The sequence below is a fragment of the Malaya genurostris genome, chromosome 3 (genome assembly GCF_030247185.1).
Source record: "Malaya genurostris strain Urasoe2022 chromosome 3, Malgen_1.1, whole genome shotgun sequence".
Lineage (NCBI taxonomy): Eukaryota > Metazoa > Arthropoda > Insecta > Diptera > Culicidae > Malaya > Malaya genurostris.
In genome coordinates, this window is record NC_080572.1 from 43,111,333 (window position 1) to 43,135,049 (window position 23,717).

Here is a 23,717-nt window from a genome sequence, read left to right on the forward strand (position 1 = left end):
GTGCAAAACCGGGAAAAATATTACTAGTTCAAATATGAGTAACAATTTTCAGCATTCTGATTTATTTTTATTTAGCAAGTGAAAAGTTTGAGGCAACGTCCAATTTTGCATTGAAGCGAGAAGTTCAGCATGAATGTTGAAACTACTTATTGTCTCATACATGTTGTTGAACAATCCATTGGAAATTGGACCAACACCATATGAGACAACGATTTTTTAAGGGTTCATAAGCAGTTACTTAATTTTCTTTTGAATGTGCTCAACTATGGATTTCATAGTAGGATCACAAGAATGTTAATATTGATGCCGACGAAGGAGCAGTTGATGATAGGAGAATTAAATTTATTTGAACTTTTGGAACTGTTAGACTCCTTCAATCATGTAACAATTTGAACAATCTATTGCTGTATCGATATCAGCCGAATTTCCCAAACCAATGTCAGCGGTCACATTGCTTACGGTATGAGATCTGTATCCTAGACGATTAGTTCTAAGGTGGCAGAATACAGAACTAATTGAATTAATCATTACTTCATTTGAAATCCTGAACATTATTGGTAGATGATGTTAATCAAAGTCTGTTTGAGGTATCCATTCACTACAAGTTTTATATTTATCTACTAGATCCAAAACAATTGTAGAAGGATTTCTCATCGAAGATAAACTAGTTGGGCTATTTGGAAATAAATATCTCATATCTGTCATATTCTCATATATAAATATGTGGTTTTTCGCAAAATATTTTGTTTTGATTTTTGAAAAACAAAAAGGTTTGTCCATCAACTAGTGTAACCTACAGAGTGAAACAGTTCTCAGATCGGTAAGACCATCTCTGAGAAAACGAAGTGAGTTCCACTATTGCAGGTACTTCCGAAACTGGAATCCGAATCGAAGTCGGCTCGAGCAAAGTGACTAAGACCCATTTTTGAGTCTATAGTCACAATCTCCGGTCGTTAATCGAAAACCGGGAATCAGAAAAGCCGATATTAATTTGTTTGCTCGTCTACTGACAATGGCTATCGATTGGAATAGTTTTGAGGCAATCTTTATCCTGTAATTTCGCAACCGGATGTCGGATCCGGATGAAATTCAGGAATTCAATATGGGACCACTAGATTCTGAGAAAAGTGAGATTCATTTTGGAATATATGATCACTATTGCCGATGCTTCCGGAATCAGAAACCGGAAGCCAGGATAGCCGGTATCGGTTGTTTTATTTGTCTACTGATAATTGCTACCGAATAGAATAGTCTCGAGGTCAGTTTAGAATTTTCTTACGTATTTCGTTTCGCCACTTTAAGTGACGGTATCAAATTTTTAACACACTCAACCCCACAACTCCGAAACTGGAAATCGCATCCGGATGAAATTTTGGAGTTTTGTATATATTTGTTTTGCATATATGTATTTTTGACTGAGACCTTTAATTTGAACTTAAGTTTGATAAAAGTGAGGGAATACTTTGAAATTGTTATTTTGACACTAATCACACTGTCATTCCGGATTCGGAAGTCGGATCGAAATAAAATTCAGAAACTTTGTATAAGACAACTGTCTGCCGTCTCTGACAAAAGTAGTGCACTTATTTTCATTTTTTTTTTGCACAGACCCTATAATTCCGGAACCGGAAGTTTTATTCGAATAAAATGCAGGAACTCTGTATGGGGTTATAATTGAATATTCCAAATAGTTCGAAGTAACAAGGATGCCGTTTTTCTTGAAATTGAAAGGTCTCATGGGCCTATACAAAACTCCAAAATTTCATCCATCCGAATGCGACTTCAGGTTCCGGAATTGTAGGGTAAAGTGTGTTAAAAATTTGATTTCGTCATTTAAAGTGGCGAAAAAAACGTAAAAAAAATCAACGCTGGCCCTAATACTAATCCAATCGATAGCAATTATCAGAAGACGGCCAAACAAACTGATTTCCGCCATCCTGGTTCCTAGTTAACGATTCCGGAGGCACCGGAAATAGTAATCATATTTCTTCAAATGGGTCTCACTCACTTTTCTCAGTGGTGGTTTGACCGATTTTCATAAACTTAGGTTCGAATGAAAGGTCCTGTGGTCTTATATGTAATTCCTGAATTTCATATGAGAAAGGCATCACCACGCCACTAGGTGGATTGATACAGGTTTTTATTTAGAAAAATTATGCAATCACTTCATACACCATTCAACTCGGTTCATCGAGTACGCAAAATGTCTATGTATGAATGTTACGTTTTTTATACTAATTTTTCACGGATATGGTTGAGCCGATTTTCACAAGATTAGATTCAAATGAAAGGTGATTCCATAAAAAATCTTGAATATTGTTTAAATCTTACTTCCGGTTCCGGAATTATGGGGTAAAAATGTGCAAAAAAATTTAAAATAAGTGCATTATGGGGTGAAATGCGCAAAAAAAAATTTAAAAAATGTGCACCATCTTTCTCGGAGATGGCTGAACCGATTTCCACAAACTTAGATTCAAATGAAAGGTCTTGTGGTACCATATAAAATTTCCTAATTTTGTTTGGATCTGACTTTCGGTTCTGGGAAATCCAGATTTACATACAAAACTCCCGAATTTTGGGTCAGACTTCCCCTATTTGATTTTGTTTCAAAAAAGCTGAATTAAGAAATAACAATAAAAATAAAACTACATAGGGTTGTTCCAATAGACATCTCATTAGTTGAGTTACCATGTTTTTTTTTCGAATTTTAATAAAATCTAATGCAATGTCTTCGCTTCTGCTCTAAGAAGCAATACAGCTGGAAAAAATAGTTCGTCAATTGTGCAACGCGAAAACTCGAAACGAATTTTCTCTAATTTCATCTCACCTTTAAAGTCAATGGGATCGAGCAGATACGGCAGATCTCACTCTAACTTATGGTTTGAGTATATGAGATGACTACTGGAGCTGAAATGAATTGGGATACCGTCACCCTACTAGAGATGGTCGGGTGTCTTGTAATTTTCAATCGGGTACGGGTCGGGTTCGGATTTATGAATTTGCATACCCGATCATCTTTACTGAATACGCTTAATTGAAACACAACATCCTGTAAATAACATAATAGTACTTATAATTTGTGTTATCATTTATTATTTTCAGGATTCTATCCACAACATCCTTATTGTTAGTAATTTCTCCGACCGAAGTTTGCCATATTCAGTGTTCCATATGACCCCAGAAGACATCACCTATATGCGAGGGTAAGTTTATACTTATTTCAACTGTATTATTTGATTATTGTTGTTCATGGTGAGGTAATCAACTATTGCTTGCAATTTTCTACAGATCTATGAAACAGAACTTGGTTGTTCTGTTGGCCGATCTTTTCAACTTGTTCGAGATCCATCCTGCTAAATGTGTTTGTTATCCCGGTATGGAGCAGCAACAAGTTGTAGGTAAGTCGGTTGTCGGACTTAACTTTATTCTTAATTTTATTCATTCTCTCCTTCCTATCATGATATCTCGAGCGTGCACCATCTTCAATGTCCAGTTATAGTTTCAATCATCTGTGTCCGAAACGTTCATGTTCATTACTTGACTTTTTCTTTCCTATAATCCGGCAGTTAAGTTGAAATAATTCATTTGGAATCCACCACTGTTGATACTGCAACTAATCGGCTGTTGGTTAAATATTAATTCTCGAACAGATGGATTCTTCATGAATGGAGCAAATCATATTGTCATATTAATGTCACCCTCGAATTTTTATTTTACTATCGATGTGCAATACATATTCATTCATCTGTGGCATCGAATTTAAATTGAGTTATTATTTTTTCTACCTATTTATCATTTTTTCATTGTTTGTTGTTTTTGCTAAAGTCTTCGAGTTATGTGCTGAGATCTCAAGAATAAACTAGCTGATTATTTTGGTTCGTTTGATTATGGTAAAAGTATTGTTTGCTTACCAAAAGAGAAACGCCACTAGATATACTTATTGAAATTAAGTAGGTTCCGTTGGTGGTTCTCTTAAAATATTTAAAATGTGATGAATTACGCCTATAGAAAGCGAATTTATTTTATATGCAAATCCTGTACATACATTATCGTTTTAAATTTCACTATTGTTTATTTTCATTTATTCAACATAGAGCTTCTTATTGGATATGTTTGTTGGCAATGAAATATTAGTTGTGCATCATGGCGAAAAATTGTTTTAATATGAAAAGAAGATTACTGATTACTGATCCCAAAACAATGTGAAATGGGAAGTACTTCGATATTGAGTAATATAAAAGCTGGTATTTCGTAATAGTTAAGTTCATACCAGATTAAATTCTAATCACACATGTATTGCGTAGCTCAACATACACAACACACTGTATTTGTCTACCATCACGTCGTTATTGGTAGAAATCTTGTATTTTTCTTATGTTGTATATTAATAAAACAATAATATTCCAATTTGCAATCGTTTTACAGTTCTGTTTCATAAATAAGTTGAATAATTTATTGTTTACTATCCATCGGTACTGTTTCGAAAGTCATGGATGATCTTAGTCTGATTTTATTTCATACATTATTATAGTCCACTAATGTGAATGTGAATTAATATCATGAATGTAATACCGTATTTATTCTACACGGTATTGTTATTTCGAGTGTTTTCAATTTTTACTTAGTTCGAAGGAAATTATAAAACTTAATTTAGTTTCTTATCGATATATTAAAAAAATAGTTATGCAATTGCCTTCTGCGCCAGGAATAGACTGCAACGTCAGTTGAAGCAGGTAGACTAATTTCATAACGGAATATAAAATTAACGTTGTATTTTTTCAGGCAAGTTTGAAATTATTGTTGTACCCTAAATATTATATCAATCTTTTAAATCGCCTGTCATCAGGCTCAGTTGTTGTTTTGGTTGTATAATTTATTTTTGGCTATTCTGATTTATTACTTCGCCATAACATATTCTCATTTTTGTATCACTTCAATCATTCTCTATTTCACTGATCATCCAGAGTTCCTTTCAAAACTGTACTTCATTTCCAAGTTCCGAAAGTTCCTCAAATTTAATAATTGCCAAGCCAATTTATCACTTTTAAATATCAATAACATGTAGCACAGATCAAGCCGAGCAGTCTTTTATGCACTAGTTTGTGCAAAATCTTTCTTGCTTGTATATTTTTCTTTTCTTCCGAATATCCTTTCAAATCCACATCTACGCGACTTGTGATTCGACGTGACAATAAAGATTCCGGAACAAACGAACATGGCATCGTGCACCGACGGGGATTTGCGACTCACCCGACGATCGTATCCATTCCCGAGTTGCGGTCCGGGCTCGATTCGCCCCCGGGCAGCAGTGGCAGTGGTGCCAGCGGTAACAATGGCGGCCCTTCCAATCGACCACCATTCCAAGGTGCTAAACAAAAACTAGAAATTTAAGACAAAAGATTTATTTGTTAACGACGTTTTCGTATTTAGTTCGCTTGTTTCCTATTTTCGTTTTATGTTGTGTGTGTTTGTTAGTTTTATATCATTTGCAGTACCTTTAATTCATAGCATTACTGTTGTTTTCGTTGTTTCGAAAAATTTCTTAATTATCAATTTAATAACGACGTGTTAGTAGTACTCTAGCTTTTGATTAAGACGTTTCACTTGCATCACAAATAAAATATTTATTTGTAGAATCATCAGTATATCATTTACTGCCGTTCTACGCATAATTGTCCCATATCATATGGAATTTCCTATGTATATGGGACAGTTAGACTTGAAACGGTAGCTCACGTACTATATTATTTTCACAACACATCACAATTTATTTGGTTTTACTTTGGTTATTGTGTTCTTCGAATTGTGTGCGTTGATTTTGTAGTTTCCTCTTCGTCTGGCTTCATTAGCAAGATTACCTATTTTGTACATTACTCATACATAAAAGGAATCGTAAGTTCACTCATTCGTACTATGGATATGATTACGTATGTTTCAAAAGCATGTCATAACAAATAGCATAGCATAGCATTTCAAAAGCATGGTATAATAACGACATTATTATATTATATTTTAGCCGATTATGTAGTGTTAGCATGGACCTTTCCAGGCAGTAGTAGCATTATGGAATATGTTAGAATGTAGAAACCGTTCATATGTATGCCAATAATAGTTCTATTATTTTCCAACAGTTCTTTAATCTTCGATCATCTTTACTTACTATTATTGCTCTTTTCATTTGCTACACACTCAACTCTTAGGTCGTTGGGTCCTTGAAGGATCGAGCACTCATTTTTGTCTGATGAGCTATTGCCATGATAACAAAACGTTTGATAAATTTTGTTCACCTTGTGTGGAATCCAAATTGTCAATAAATAAGAAAACTCGCGAACATATTTTCCAAAATGTTTTGAACACTTTTTGTTAAATTTTACAGCACTTTCACGCAGAGTCAAAGTTAAATCGTTCGACAGCGCAGCGATAATCTTTTTTTCTTTTTCACTTTTTTGTAACTTTGTTCGTACTCACACGATTAGAAATGTCATTGACATTACTAACTAAACCTTTGTAGAAAAGCATTGACTTTTGCTAGTGATTCATCCATTTACTTACGTACTGCTTCACTTCTCCAGGCATTTCGCAGCTATTATAGCAGACAGTATCACTCCGAATTTGAATTTCATTTACATTCATTGACATTGAAAATGTTGAAAGTTGTCGACTTATCTAAGTTTTAGGAGCAGTTTGGAGGGTGAAGAATTTCATTTCCCAAAAGTTTTCGAAAAAATACGGATATCTAAGAGAATTTCGTTTTGTTTGACTTGCTTAACAAATCTTTTTATTCACGTTTCGTCTTCAAATCATCAGTGCACTAGTAGTTTATGTTGAACATTTACCTTTCGGAGCCAATTTTTGCGGTTTTTATTGGGATCAGAAAATTTCACCGTAGCGCTCGTTTCAACGAATGAGTCAATTCACCGAAAATAAGTTTTCTGAAGACCGTGAGTGTCATCGGAGAGTTATCTAGCTGTTCCCTGATTTGTCCAGGTTTGCTCATTTTGTCCGAGAGTTTTAGTTTGATTTCAAACGAATGATAGTGAGGTTTGGAAGCACCCAGTCTTATGCACTGGAGCAGTATATTACGATTTCTTAGATTTGTTAGGAAATGTATTCCAATAATTTATGCTCCATTTTAAATTTTCAAAAATCATCATACACAGAGAGAAATGATGAAATTTACACGACATGTAAATCAATAGTAGTAACATCGTTGTTATCGAGCATTGGACTTGTGTGTGTTGTAGACTCATCGATTGCTTGAATAATTTGTCATGTTTCTATGTCATATGTAGCTTGATGTCATCTTGGAACAACGCACCACGTTGAAATGTTCAATATAACAATTTTAACACATTAAATTATAATTCCAGTAGTTTCCTGTGTTTCAGGTATACTACGACTCTTACTAAATAAAATCTTGATAAAAGTGAAGTCAAACTTATAGTAAAAGTAAATACACAGCTAACTTCAACGGTTGATTTAGATTTTTTTCTGCATTCGTTTCTCTAAATGCACCTTCCTAAACTGTAATATAAAACAAAAAATATCACTTCAAACTATACATTACAAATTGAGAATAATATTGAATGGATTCAGAGCTTCTGCTTAATGGTTTATCATTGATTCAACACTATCTTATGATTGAACGTATTGCTGTAAAAAAGTATGAACTCTCGAATCTCTAGCGTATGTTTGCCGTGTGCGCAGGTGGTTTGCATGTGAGTTTTGTTGTTGTTCGAATTGATTCAAAGCAGAGAGGCAAAAATTAACTATTTACCATCCAAAGAGAGGGTAATTAAGCCGTGTATTGCGAGGGATACACCTAAGCATTTTTATGCAATGAACACGATTGGTTTGCAAAAAGTGCTGAATTTTGGTGTGTTTTGATAAGCAAAGATAAATTGGTACCGATTTCGCATGCCATTTATTGCTGCCGACACTCGTTCAAATGAAAGATTGCATAATACAATGCAAAACACGAATGTGCGACTCAAAGTTGCTATAAAAATTTACATTATCTGCTCGAGCTCAGGCACAACTGATTCATTTCAATGTGTAGGATTCTTCCAAACGACGTTTAAAAACCAAAATCTTCCTATTTAAACAGATATTATAAGGCAGTTCAGTGCTAGAAAACTAGCCTAACTGGATATAGGCTGAACGAAAACGACAAAGTCGCATATTTATGGTTCTATTTATACAGACTCAGTTAATATGGTTTTGTGGAAAAGGCATAAAGGCACACATATTTTTAGCTAGGGAAGTACAATAAAATATTAAATTTAGTTAGAAAATGCCTATCCAGGTCAATTTGAGTTATACAATTTAAATCTAATCAACAGTTCGAGTATGAGACTGTGCATAGAAATTTATTTGTTATCCAAAGTTTTTTTTCTCGAGCACCTTCTTTTGCTTCACACGAAAAAAATGCTCAGGGTAGCGTTAAGAGTCCTTCTTCCAACCCAGCTTTTGCGTACCTACATCGAGTGCGGTCTTTTGGCTTCGTTCATCACTAGATTCCAAACAATAATAGGCGCTTTTTTTAAAGTAACTCAACAACACTGGGAAACCACCACATAACTGAACAACTTAAAATTATCAAGTGTAAACCAGTTTCCCTTTCGTTCGAAGTGAGCAAAACGTGCGGATAAAAACGAATAATGATTTTTTCGACTAATTTCTGTTGATGAGAGAATATTATGTCAAGCAGTTGTAACCACTTTTCGACACAAAAAAGAGAAAATGTTTAGCAGAAGAAGCAGTAACCGTTACTTCAAATGATGAAGTTCCATGAGATTAGAATGCATATATAATGGCATGAATAATATTACTCGTCTGAAAAAATTCTTAGAACTCGTAATACATACAGCATCTTATCAATTCTACACTTCAAAAATAAAACAAAATGAAGAGAACCTACCAATCAGTTTTTTTCTGTTTTTTTTCGTTTCGTGTTCAACTGATGTTGAACTGCTAACGCCATCTAATGGTTAATCATAAATCGCTAAGCAGACGTGTAAAGTTAATGCTATTTGCAAAACACTTTTTGCTGTTGTGCTGAAGTGCAATGTCTAAACTGACATCACGGACGAAACAAGTATCGGCTTGTTGGCCGTATTAGTATTATTATTATATCGTTTATTTCTACCCGGTTTTAACCTAGTTGCGGTCGTTCGCCGGGAACTTTTGTTGGTCGTACAGATAGTGGTTTTTGCAAATATCATTAATTTATGTTAAGCCGTTAAGTGGCGTTAGCTGTTCAACATAAATTTCTACCACACTAATGAGTCGAAGACGACACGTAAAAACAAATTGAACAGTGCACTTGCATAAACTGTGATATGAGCTCTTGCATATCCCTCAAATTGCCAGTCTTTTCTTGTTCTGAGGAAATAAAAAAAGAGGAAGACTACCACTATTTCATCAATTGATTCATCTTATCATTTGTTCTTAAGCAAATTTTAGACTTGATTAAGACATCCTCGTTTAAAAACAGCATGGTTGGCATCACTATTAAATAAGTCCTCAATCAGCATGGTTGACATCACTATTAAAAGTAGTTATCTATGGGCAATTCAATGATAATGCATACGCCGCTTTGTCAGACGCAATTCCTTTCGTAAAGAATATCATTAAACACCCCCGATCCAAGGTGTATGCGGTGTTGATAGTACTTCACGAATTTTCGCATCTTGGATGTAGACAGAGGCTGAATGTGATTGAAGTGCAGTGGGTTAATATTTAAGCGAAACTACAACACTTCTTTGATTATTCAAATTGCAAGTTATATCTCTCAATTAGGTTTGAATGCAGTTCCCAGCAGAAAAAAAGTTATTCATAGATTGCATGCTTTGTTAGAGGCGTGTCATCTTTATTAAATGTAATGTAGATAGAAAGTGCCTGTTTTTATATCCGTCCCACTAGCTTGATTTCTTTATTTCGTTTTACTTGTCTGATTATAACAGAAGTGTTCCAGAATACCGTCACGTACCCTACATCATTTTACCTCTGCTCTCGATGTGCTTCTTGTGTCTTGCTTAAGTTTTTTCTCATGTCTTGCTTTTCTGGTCGTTAGCTTTAATTCCTCAACTCCATCTTTTTGCAAATGCATAGTGCACAGGCCCCGAAGCATCCAAAAATATCGTTAATCTTTTTTTTAAAATGCAGTCACTCGTTCGCCATCTGCAAACACACTTCGGAAGCATGTATCGGCCCGGGATATACAAGAACAACAAGCGCAATATTCTCAACAGCAACCGTATCAGGATCAGGACGAAGGTACCAATTTTAAGCTTAAACAATCAGCTACATCCTGCTGACCGATATGTTTTCTCTGTTGTAGGTTTCGTCGTGCATAGAAGTAAAGGAGTGCCAACATTGTCGTCAATGCATGAACCGCTAGTACCGGCACGAATACGACAAGCCAAGGAAAAAACTAACAACGATTCGAAAGCGGAAGAGCGTGGTAAGTAATGAGCGTCATGCAAAGTTTTGGGTGTACATTTTACCGTTTTTCTATCACTGATCTTGGCGTTTTAGACTGATTTGCTTGTGTTTCATGCATTTAACTTGTAGACATAGCTTTCACAAATATTTGCACAACAGTATTGAGCAAAGTTTTGAAATTATTCAACAGTTTTGGCAACCCCCCAGGTGGCTCCAGAGAAAGGTATGCATGTATGCCAACAGTAGTACTTTGCTATATATACACTATTTATTCGGCTTCACAGTCACCCATGAAGTTATGCAGTTTTTCATTTGAAAATCATCTTCATCATCTACATTAATTACTTTTACAATGAAAGAACATTTGAGAGCTTTTGGTTTAGTAGTGTTTCAAACTATGTTGATTTAGCTCAACTGAAACACAAGAAATACTTACATACATTTTAATTGGTTATGTCCAACAGAATTTTAAAGTTTATAGACATTCTAACTTGGGACACCGTTTCCAAACCCCACTGAATCCACGCGCATCCTAGTCTATTGTACACAAGTGAATGTTAGGTCTGCCGTTATCCGACGATTTCTTTCAGGTTCTCTACTGAATATTGCGAAGGCCATTCATCGGTCGATTTGGCTACGATACCAGTCCACTGTAATCCGCCTTACGATTGAGTATAAGCTTACTACTTTCTACTAATTTGATTGTTACTTATCTATCAGCTTGGACCTAGTTACTCTTTTCTGTATCAAGTGAACTCCAATTTACTCGGTGCGTGGTTACTTTACTCTATTTACCAATTTCCTTAATCATCTTTAGCTAGATTGAATTTTTACTGAATGTGGTCCGTATTGAGGACTAAATTACTGCTGGAGCTTAAATATGCCAGCCGTGAAGCCCATGATACTGCCTGAACCGTATGGAGCCAAGCTCTGACTCAGTTCATGGTTCAACGCTGCGGATCGTAAGACTTTCCATTTGTCACTTCGGGTAAATATTAACCCATGCGTCGGTGTCGTCTTGTTGGTGTTTCGTTTGTGCTGTAGTTGATGTTGAACTGCCAATATCACCTCACAGTTCAACATAATCCGCTTTGTAGGCGTAAAGTTAATGCAACTTGCACAAAATTTTCCCTGGCGTACGGAACGTGAAAATGTGACATCTTGGCAGTTAACTGATAGTAGTCATTTAGGCTTTTCATTACCTCGTGGGTAACCGGAGAACCTACGCGATCCAGCCATTTTTCTCGAGATTTGCAAAAGGTCAATATAGAGGTTGTGGTTCTCTAAGAAGTTCGATGGCGTGGCACTGATGAGCAAGAATTCCGCGCGGTGGACTCAACTCCCTCAAGTACCACATCTACTACAGTGGCAGCGTGAAATCACAAAGCGAAGTTGGTTTTGTATTGTTTGGTAAGCAACAACGACGGATCATCAGGAGGAGAACGGTAATCGAACGTAACGTGTTGATGATGTTTTAGGCAAGTTTTTCAACTACAGTTTAATCAAAGCACACGCACCAACCCGATGATGTGAAAGACGAATTCTATGTATCTAGACCAGGGTTGCGAACGGTACCGGAGAATGACACGAAACAGCAGACAGTCAAACCGCACAAATGGTAGCTGTCGCCAAATGAACTTTGCCGTGACTGCAGCGGATAAAAATGTCATAGCTCTCATGACATTTTCTCTCGTGGATGTACCCGTATGCTCGCATCGGTAGCTGTTCTCCTCTCTTCAATCAGAGAATGGCTTACCACAAAGAACAGTTTCTCCTTTCAAATTCTACAAATTTCGAGAGACATCCACCAACAAGGCTCAACGTTGAAATTCGTTTTATGCCTGTTCTCACGGGGTGTATGGAGACATACACATGTAAGTTTTGGTCCGCTATGCAGACGGTTTTTCTGCATTCTTTTTTGTTGCTCCGCACTCTCGTTGGAAGGAAGCGGTTCGGTGAGCAAAGCTGAAAAGCAGTGTTAACTAATGCTTTGATTTCCAGCCGGGATGGTGGCACGAATTTGTAGAGGTTTGGTGCATAATGTATTATATATATATATATATATATATATATATATATATATATATATATATATATATATATATATATATATATATATATATATATATATATATATATATATATATATATATATATTGTTCCGGTTGTCGAATCGCGTTGAACCGCTGCCCGCTGCGTTTTTTTTTCATAACTACGTTTGTTTCATAAGAAGTACTAGCCATGCAATGATTCTGTACACCAAGAAACAGCTGTGAAGTCTGTTGAAACAGGAAGGAAAAATTCCACAAAAGGAATGTAATGCCAAGACTTTGCTTTGCATAAGTTTCTCTTTGCCGTAGCAATACATTTCGAATATCATATATGTAGGTCGGAATTCATAAGTTAATCTAAATATTGTTTTTACCAAGCGATTTGCTATTATAAATTACATTAAATAAAAAAACATTCATTTTGTACATGATCTTATAATTATTCCAGAATTCCAGGTAGCCCACTGCGGTGTCAAGCAATATAGACAGCGTCGCTCCCACTCTAATGCAGTCCAGAGCAGTCACAACCGATATGACTGTCCAGTTATAGAAATGTCATGACATTTCGAGCTCGCGACATTTAAAAAAATCTTGAACGAAAATAAATGCAGCAGCTACCTATCCAGAATGTACGTACACTACCGCAGAGCGAACGGTGTGGCTTTGACTGCTGTGAGAGAGTGCGACAAAATGAACTGTTCTCAATGTTGCTGTCGTGTGTCGTGGCTCTCACGACTGCACCTAGCTATCGTGTCATTGCGTGTTGGCTACTGTTAAACGTAGCAGCTGAGCGGATCGTTGGTAGTGGCTGTCTTGTGCTTAGCGACAGTTAAAAAAAATGTCAAATTTTCGCACCCCTGATCTAGACAATACCTACGATGATTACTCTAAACACAACGTTAAAATCATCATCGGGAGACCCTCCACTCATCTACCAACGACAATGACCTTAGGTTGATTAACCTCGCCGCAACCATAGGAATAGCGATTTGCGCATAGGGATATCCGTAAACACACCTGGGGGCACCCAGGACGGCGACATTTCTCCGATGTCATCGATGTTACGATTTTTCGAGGACCAAACATAGACTCCGACCACAATCTGCTGGTATGCAAGATTTGTGCACGTTTGCCCAACGTCTCAGGCCTTAAACGGGAGAAATCCATACGCTTGAACATACAACGGCTTTCGAGTTCGGCTGTATCCGAAAAATGCAAACGAAAATTCGACGAATGAATCGGACAACGATATACCGACGATAGCTTGAACGCGGTGTGGAAGGAGTTTCACGACGCAGTAAATATAAAGCCACAGAACTTTTAGGTGTTGGTTTGATATTGTGCCAGAGAGTCACTAACGTTAGCTCACACTTCGAGCGACTATTGAATGAACAATCGATAGAAGAGAGCATGAATAAATTGAACAGCTACGGTTATATATATATATATATATATATATATATATATATATATATATATATATATATATATATATATATATATATATATATATATATATATATATATATATATATATATATATATATATATATATATATATATATATATATATGCGAGTTCCCGGCAATATTCTTTGTATAGACCAATATAATTGTTTTTTTTTTACATTTACTTGCTGATTTTCCGCACAATAGTTCATCGTATAATTCACGGACCCTTTATTCGATAGATTCAGTTTATTTTTTATTTCTTTTTGCCTTTTTCTGCTTCTTGAAAGTCCTCAGTCTATTTCGAGTCTTTTCTCGATCGACGATACATTTCATACGGAAGCACCCTTTTACCTTTTCATACTTTTTTTTATAAATATAAAAAATAAGTATAACATTCGCTAAAACTTTTCCTAGAGTCATACACAAATCGATTCAGCTCGACGTACGGAGCAAATGTCAGTGTGTGTATGTATGTGTGTGCAAAATTAAGAGGCGTGTTTGTCAGAGGTAGTTGTACCGATTTTGTCCAAATTGGTTGCTAATGAAAAGTCTTCCAAGAAGTATTTACGCTATTGTTATTGTTTTTAGATTTTATTATTGTTTTTAGAGTTACACAAACTTTTATATAAAAAAATTGCAGTTTCAACGTTTACGCTTCAGAGGATGATTTTGGAGCCTAAATGCCTTCAAAGAATTTTGGATTGGAATAGTCCCTTTCTCTTGATGTAATTAAAATTGTCAGCAATCCACCTAGAAGTGAGGTTAAATTATAATTAATTAATTTAATCAATTTGCCTATATTGCATGATAGAGAATTCATTTCTTCGAAGAAGTTGTAGACCATATTTTAAAAACAAAACATGCCGGATTGGTGTCGAGATATGAAGCATTGTTTATCGGTGGACCCAAAATGTAGTTTTAGCCTTTTTACCTTTTTTAATAAATTTAAAAAGTAGGGAATTCGCTCAAATTTTAGAAAACGAACTGATCAAATGTAATGTATGCGTGTGCGAAATAAAAAGGGCGTGAATATCAGAGATGGCTGGACCGATTTCAACCAAACCAGTTGCAAATTGAAGATCTTTCTGGAAGCATGTACGCTATTGTTTTTGTTTTTGGACCTGATGATTACTTTCCGCGTTGTACAAATTTTTATGTCAAAATTTTTATTTTTTTTTACAATATCTGTCTCAATTGATCTAGAAAACTTAAAAATGTCCCTAATTTAGATACTTTATTGTAATATCAATCAAATGAGTCGTAGATAGTAAGAATCCGTCAACCATTCACGGAGATATCGATTTTTTTGTCATATACCAATAGTTGTGGTGTTGAACGAAGCACGATGAAATAATGGATGGAATCAAAATCAGACACATTTTCCAATATAATCATTTCTGAGTAATTGAAAGATTGAATACCCTTCAGCCAGGCCCGTACCCAGGATTTCGTTTCGGGTCGGGCCCAGATCAAAAATAAAACAACTAAATTCTTCATATCTAATTTTTGATGCGCGTTTAGTACCTCTTGTTTCTTCGAAGTGTGAGTGCAAACTCAATAGTAAATAATCAACTAAAAAGAATTTTCGAATTCGCATAGAAAATAAATATTTATTTATTTTTAAAAATTGAAATTGGAGAAAAGATGATTTTAACTTTCTCATACCATACAGTCCCATAGTACCGATTCGACTTCCGGTTCCGGAATTACAGAGTATTGAGAGTGTGAACATTCAATTTTAAGAGTGTGTTTTTGTAAATGACAATGTAAAAAATAGCTTCTTCTAGTTTGGAAATTTTGCTGGTTTCGATTCGAATATAATGGTTCCTGATGCAGGGAGAAGAGCGTTCAAAAATTTTGATATATAACTCTTATCGATTTCTAAAACAATCTTCTTAGTAACGGTAAAAAACTACAAAACTGAACGCACGAAAATTTCTCAGAGAAAACTGGGATAGTTTTCGAAAGCATGGTTTCATAGAATTCTATTCAGCCAAATCCAAATTCCGGAAAACACAAGATAATGAATGGTCCAGTTCGCTTTCTCATCTCATCCAAGGCAATCGATAAAACAAAACCGCTTTCGTTCGGGACAGAAGAAACCAAGTACAGTATTGTGTAGTGAACAATAGAACGACCTCAAAATGAGTAAACCAAACGAACAAAAGCTACCGCCGACACGAAAGAATACAATTGTTGTTGATTTCTGACAGTGCAAAATTCGACCTTCGACACGAGAACTTGAAGGTTTGCTTAAGGAGCAAATGCGTCTTGACATTAAACGTGTGCATTTACTTCAATGCAATAAGAGCAATAATGTTGCTTATATCCAGTTCTATAAAGAGTTGGATGCAATTCAATTCGCTAAAGACAATAATAATGTGCACTATGTGGAGCATGAAAATATCAAGTACAACATTCCAGTATATATGGAAAATAGTGCTATAGAAGTGCGTGTGCATGATTTTCCCTCAAGCGTCATCGATCCTTATATGCGCAAAACTATGTCCCAATACGGGGAGATCCTCTCTATCGAAAAGGAAAAGTACGTTTGTTACGCATGCGCTTGAGGAGGCCTATACCTTCTTATGTGACATTCGGTCAGGATACAAGAATCCCGTGCAAATCACTTGTTACCTATGACAATCAGATGGCCACATGTCAATATTGCCAAAAAGCTGTTCACTACGGTAAGCCATGTGATAAACTGGACAAGGAGACAACTACACCAAAGGACAACGGTGCTTCCTTCACACCTACCCCAAGCAACTCCAGTACACCTGTGACAGTCACCAACAACAGTGAAGCATCCCCTTCAACGAAACCATCCAACGTATCCCCTATAGAACAAAGTACACCAGCTGCAGTTAACAACTTACCATCCAACCAACGCAAATAGGCCTGAATAAAATATCTTCTTAATAAAAATGAATGGTTACTAAGGGGTTAACCAATTTTGGTGTCTAGGACACATAAACATTTTTATATACATTATGTTAACTGATGTTAGTCAGTAAATCGAAAACGAAGAGTCGATGAAAAAATGCTCATCTATTTACAGGGTGTGTTCGTTGATGAGAGATCAGAGATTCTCGTAACGTAGTAATTGAAGACAATTCTGCCAAGGTAGTCTTCGAAGAGCAAATAATACGAAACACTTTTGGCTTTCGTACCCTTTCGATCCAATCGATGTGAACATTGTGAAACAAGGCCCAAATTGTAATTCCGTATTCCAGAATACTGCGTACTAGTTCGATGTAAACCTTCTAGAGAAAATACAGTCTCGAGTGTGGCGCTATCATCATTGATTTTTTTTTCGGTAATCATTCGCTCCAATAATGTACACTAATACTCACTGTCGATGGTTTAATTTCCATTTTTCAAGACAGTTAATGAAAGGTATACCATGATAATCCCAGATAATCGACATTATGACCTGTCCAACCCATTGAACCTCCCTAGAACTGAAGCATCGGAACACTCGTTTCGACTTCAGTACATTTCGTCAATAGTTATCAACGTACAAAAAAGTCCAACCGAATATGTTTCCAAAATACGCTCGCGTTCGTCTTTTGCCTTGAATACGATTTACTTTACCATGAGGCACCTTTTCAAAATTGGACTTAAGCCAACAACATAATTTTTCTCCATGCTATCGGAAATATGATCAGCAATTTATGACTCATATTATCATATCATAACTTTTGTTTGGTTTCCTTCACCGTTTTGCCTCCCAAAAATGTTTTTTAACCAAAATCCTTAACCAAAAAGTTTTCTAAAAAAATATATGTGAAAAGCAATTTATAATTTCCTATTTCAGGAGGGGTCAGGGCTCCTTGGCCTTACCCCCAAAGATAAACTCTTCACCATACTTGATCAAAAAGTTCCCGGAATCGCCACCGTGTGCGCTCTCAGTCACCCAATAAGATTTTTTATTTTTTTAGGTTGCTACATTTTTTTAGATTGTCATTGTTATTCTATCAAGCTTGATACCTGGACATTTGTAAATGTTACGCTGTATTGAGTACATCTGCGATTGTGCGTGTGGTCGATTTTGTACAATTTTCAAAATGGAATTTAATTTGCTACAACGAGTTTGCATTAAATCTTGCGTTAAAAACGATTTCAATGGTGCGACTATATTGCAAATGTTAGACGAGTGCTTCGGCAACGATACTCTGAAAAACAGTCGTTTATTAGTGACACGAACGTTTCAGAAGTTGCCGTTAGTGGCCGCGTAGTTTTCAGTCGAAAAAGAAAACGATGCTTGCAGTTTTCAATGATTACAAGGGTGTTGTGTATCATGAATTCCTTCTTCAAGGCCAGACCGTCAACAAGGAGTATTATTTGGGCGTTATGAGACGTTTGCTTGAAGCAATTCGCCGAAAAAGACCAGATTTGTGGGCAAACATTTGTGGAACATTTGTCTACAAACGAAACAAATACCATTCAGCAATCACCGAATTCACCTGACTTGGCTCCCTGTGACTTTTTCCTATTCGGTCGACTCAAGAAACCGCTACTTGGAACGCGTTTGACCACCCGAGATGAGATTATGGAAAAATCGCATTTTCGAACTGCTCCGATGCTCCCACCTTCCATTTTCGTCAATTGACTCAGTGAAACGTTGGGAACAGGGTACACCATTTGTTCTCGATCTGCTAGCGCTTTTTCGGTGGAAATTTGTTCACGTTTCTAGGAAAACTAATGGCACCGGAACTTTAGAATTAAAGATTTACAGATTGAAATGTAAACAATTATACACACTTATCAACAGCTGTTGAAACGGACCGTTTCGACAGTTTGTATTTTTTTTTAAATTCGATTACAGAGGTTTTTAATCTTGTGGTGGCTAAAAATTGTTTAACGTAAATTCGCTCTCACATGACCATAATTTATCTAAAAAAGGTTAAGTCGTGATACATCAGTCTGATTTGGAACCTGACCTTCTATTTTAACAGATTTTCCAGTTGATTCATAAAAGTACTGGATAGTTTCAACCATAATTTGTATGTGTTCGAAACCCGCTCGATTTGATCCATTCTTCTCTGAGTGTTATAGTGTCAAAATAGTATGTGTTGCACCTTCGCTTCTATTTCAATCGCAAACATTCCAAAACCACATCCGACCTTAGCTTTAACGATTAATTCCGAATAGAGCATTGGTTACTTGAAGAGAGTAAATTAACAACCGTTACTAAGGGTATCTACTCTCTTACTTATAACGTAACCGATGATATCCCCATAATCTAATATCGATGGTTCCACTTCGCCCCGTGCTCATATGCGTGCTTTTTACAACAGCGAACGATATTGGAGCAAACCTCACTGGGCATAAATCAAAGGCCATCATCGGAAATGCACATTCGAACGTGCGAAAGGCATAAAGGCGAACTGCGAAAGAAATTCACAAAAATTGTTTCAGTTATAACCTCGGTCAGTTGAGGGAAGCATCAACAGCAGGCAGCGAACAGCTTGTGGCTCGCCAGTCAAAGAAAAAGCCTGCGCATTGGAACGAAAAATATTTCTCGCGCAGTGCAGAAAGCGTGGTACACGGGCTTGTAGACGTCCCTTTTTAGAATTTCAAATTACTGTTGTTGTGGTCGTTTTACGATTGTCTTCGGGAAACCCGATTCATAGGATATCTATCATGAAGCTTTTCAGTCTGGACGCACTCGATCAAGTGTTCAATCGATGCATTTTTGTTGTTTTTAAAACTCTCATTGTGATGCTTCTAGGCGATAGTATTCCGGCAGGTCGGCCAAGTAATTGGGATGAAACCCGGAAGCCGAGTTTCTCAGGTAAGTGTGTTGATGGTATTTGTTAGTTTTCAGCTGTTTGTTGTACGTTGTTGATTCTTCAAACAATTTGTTTAGCATGTTATCTTTGAATTATTCGAACTTTTAAATGTTTTTTTATGTATTCTTCAATACAGGCCGGCGTTCACGTCGCAACTCATTAAGCGAAGAATCTCAGTTAACGATCGAAAATTTTGGAGGTTCTCAGGATCAATTAAACACGATTGGTCGGTTCGAACGAGAACGAAAGGTTTCTAACACTAGTCTTACATCGGTAGAACCAGCCACCCCGGTAAGATCGTCTCTTGCTGATGCGCGTGGATCGATCCAGTTCGGCTACGATACAGACTCCTCGGGTAATGAAAAGCAGGATCGTGACACCGAGAAACCCATACCAAGCCTCCGTCGGCACAACAGTACCAACTTACATTCCAGTGGTGTTGAAAAAGACATAATCGACGGTGATATGAGCTCAAATTTTAGCGGTGGCAGTGGAGTTGTTTCGGTGGCCGACGCCGATGTTCCTCCGAGAAGAAAAACTTCATTCCCGGCACTTCCAAGTAATACGACCACGTGGCAGCAACAAGCCATATGCGTGCAGAAAAAAGATGAATCAGGTAAGGACACCGGAATTCTTGATTTGGATAATTGCATTACGCTAATACTGTTCTGCAGCTGAGACACAACCAGGCTATGAGGATGCTAGCAAAATTTCCACCATTAAGCTAAAGTTGGAAGAAAAACGAAGGCTTATCGAGCAAGAAAAACGTCGAATTGAATCCGCCTGGTCGAAGCAGTTACAAACGGTTGGAAAACAAGCATTTTTACAAGCTATTAACAAGGTGAGAGGGGGTTGAATGCGGAGAATGTTTTTGTGCTAACTCCATTGAATTATGAAATGGTATATCGTAGATTTATTATCGGTGGAAGGTGCGTTCTAGTAGAATGAATTTGTTCGATCGGCGTAGTAAAAAAACTATACTAATAAAGCAAGTTGACAAAAATTGGTTACTTGAGAAAATTACAGTTTTGTTACACTTAAAAAACATGTAAATAAAGAAATGTTTCACTTACACTTAAAACATTAAAATATACTGGCGTCCAGATAAAAGTTTGAGTCAGCTTAGACGAACAAATTTATTGAAATATATTACGCACTAAAATACTTCATTCAGATTTTAGTAATTCGTACACAATTTTTGTATATTGTAGTGTTTGTAGTTTTTTTGTAATTTCATTGTGTATACTCAATAATTTTTCTCATATATTATTTTTCTTGAACCTATACCGTTCTAACCTAAAACTGAAATGAGATCAACAAATTAATTTAAAAAATGAGTAAGAAGTCATCCTTTTTCACACACTCCAATTTGGATAAAACTTAGAACACGTCTTTAGTATGGCAACTTTTTTTTATTATTCTATACTATATTTAATAAGGCATACTGTTTAGCTCTACGATGCCAAGGGCATTTTTATAATTATTACAGACTAGAATAATTTAATTTACTGTTAAATAGTGGGTTTTGATCGGGGTGATCGACTATGCGAAGTCCAGCCTCCAGATGGATTTCGGTAATGACTGGTGGGTGGGATCTTACATGATGAATTATCTAGGTAACGTTGGTACACCCCCGGGTTTTGGCCCGCATGCACTTTCTTCTAATCGTTGTAATCTGAGTAGTGCCTTTTCAAAAATAACGGGTCTAATGGATGAAAAATACACAATTTTTTCACATTTTTTGAAGCTATCATTCAAAAACAATAATTGAAATGTTGCGCATAAAACAAAAAAAAAAACATTTGAATAACATTTTGTATTTTTTTCATTTTAAAAATATTGAGAAATAAGTCGGTCAAGAAGTATTTTTTAGGACACGTTTTAGATATCGAGATTTGCTGTGTACACTGTATCTCCGCGCAAAATTATCAGAAGTCAGGTGCGTACCCAGAAAATGATTTCGGGAGGTGCTTTCAAAATATAGAGGAGACCGGTGCTAAATCGGAGACTTTTTAGAACTTGAAAAAAAAACATTAAAACTGTGTTTTTTCCCAAGTCATCTCTACTGTCTCATCTCGTTTACAAAGTCAATCCATGAATCGGTTAATAAAATATTTAAGCTGTCCGGTTTAATCACGTGTCCGGGCTAGTCTCTCCTAATAATTTCTAGAGTTTCGGTGGGCTGGGGAGTTTGTCTGTTCATGTTTTTAAGTCAAGTAAAGCAGAAATCTTGAGCCTGTTCGCCGAGCTCTTGCATCTTCGCAGTATGAGATAAGGAAAAACAAAGGCCCATAACTTCCAGAGTTTTATTCCAATAGGCTTAAAAATTTGACAAAACATTCTTGAAATGTTTTACTATAAGAAAATACAAAGAAAAAAAATTTTAAACCCTACTCGCCCCTTAAAAGAGGAGGCCGGGATTGGTTTGTTTGCGAGTTTTGCTGTAGTAATTTTGGTTCAACTTTTTGATAACCGGTCGCTGCCATGAAGATTTTTTTTATATCGTTTATTTATACCCGACATTAACCTAATTTTGGTCGTTCGCCGGGTAGACATGAAGCACATTGAGACGGGTAGTCATGAAGTACATTGAGCACATTGAGCACATATGTGAATTTTTCATTCATGAAAAAAATCGGCAAAAAAGTCAAATCGGTAAACCACATCAAAAGCATCAATGAAAAACTTTGATAAGTAGAAAATGTAAGAATGAAACGTCATTTTCATAAAGATCAGCTTCGTTTATCGTTTCTGGCATTTCGCCATTTTTTAACTTTCGTTTGTACGCCCTCATTTTTTGCTTGAATCGATCTGAAAATCATTATAAATTAAATATTTTCTGAACAATCAAATTCAATTGCAATTACTTCTTCCTTCGAATTGTTTCATATTATTTAGGAAACCATTTTTATAGAAGCATAACCTAAATTTTTTTCTATTTGTTACAAATATATATATTCTACTGGTTTGTTAAATTTCTTTCTACTGGTTTGACAAATTTCTTTAGATCATATCTGTCAGTAGTAATCAATTGCTCAAATTTTATCTCAGTCAAATCACATTCCTCGAATTTGGCTTAAATGCTTCTCCTCAGTTGGTATGGTCGAATAGCCTTCGCATTCACGGAGGTAACAATAGTTTGATCTTTTTGAAAAGTCACATAATATTAAATGTTTTGGGATTCATGCGATTCCTCGAACACTTACCCGCGACTGACGCTTCAGACAGTGCTGAGTTGAAGGGTAATTCTACCAAACCGAGTCGCGATGTAGATGGTTGAGTTTCTTTGAAAACTATTCTTCACTTACAACGTATCACTTTACATGTGTTCGACAACCAACTTAATCACTATGACAGTGATCACAATTTTTAAATGCGGTATTCAAATCAGCTATGGACTTTACACCTTTCAGTTTTCCAATTATGTTATCTGTTAAATTGAAAAACGTTATGGTATTAGAAGACTTACAGCCCTTTGTACTAACATAACCATTTCGAAATAGATTTGTTATAAACTGATATCTATTCTACGATGCATAGCTGTTTGAATGTAAAACAGGGGAAATTCAGGTAAGCAATTCGATAGTAGGTACCAGTACACTTTTTGTTTTGTACAATTAACAGTTACCGGGTTACAACGATTTAAAGAAAGTGCATACATCCGCCTTTTCATATGTTTGGTCTCTCCATGCTTGCAGATCAAATAGTGACCCATACTAGAGTCGTGTGTAAAGTTTCGTCCTCATCGGAGAGTGTTGATCCTGATTTGCTATCTTTGTTGTAGTTCATTTCTACAATCGCTCAACAGTACTTATATCCATCCCATTTGTCCAAGCACCGCACTATTTTGATGATTACGCTCTTAACATACAAATTGTACTGTGATCGGTGTCAATAATATTGCGTTGGTTGTGAAAACCAATATTACTGCCAAATGGATGTGAAATACATACTGTATAGTGGACATTGAC

General features: G+C 36.1%; 1 protein-coding gene across 21 annotated transcripts in view; it reads left to right on the top strand.

Moving 5' to 3' along the window:
• The window catches only part of LOC131438455 (patronin), a 112,465-nt gene that overhangs the window by 64,460 nt on the left and 24,288 nt on the right, over nucleotides 1–23,717 (top strand). For 16 of the 21 annotated variants that reach the window (XM_058608483.1, XM_058608489.1, XM_058608501.1 and 13 more), the window contains exons 7-14: nucleotides 3,103–3,203; nucleotides 3,289–3,398; nucleotides 5,198–5,365; nucleotides 10,168–10,278; nucleotides 10,343–10,465; nucleotides 19,686–19,748; nucleotides 19,883–20,362; nucleotides 20,421–20,587. In XM_058608483.1, the coding sequence (XP_058464466.1) occupies nucleotides 3,103–3,203; nucleotides 3,289–3,398; nucleotides 5,198–5,365; nucleotides 10,168–10,278; nucleotides 10,343–10,465; nucleotides 19,686–19,748; nucleotides 19,883–20,362; nucleotides 20,421–20,587 (1,323 nt within the window). The remainder of the gene's footprint in view (nucleotides 1–3,102; nucleotides 3,204–3,288; nucleotides 3,399–5,197; nucleotides 5,366–10,167; nucleotides 10,279–10,342; nucleotides 10,466–19,685; nucleotides 19,749–19,882; nucleotides 20,363–20,420; nucleotides 20,588–23,717) is intronic. The other 5 variants (XM_058608492.1, XM_058608499.1, XM_058608502.1 and 2 more) reach the window with 3 other exon arrangements.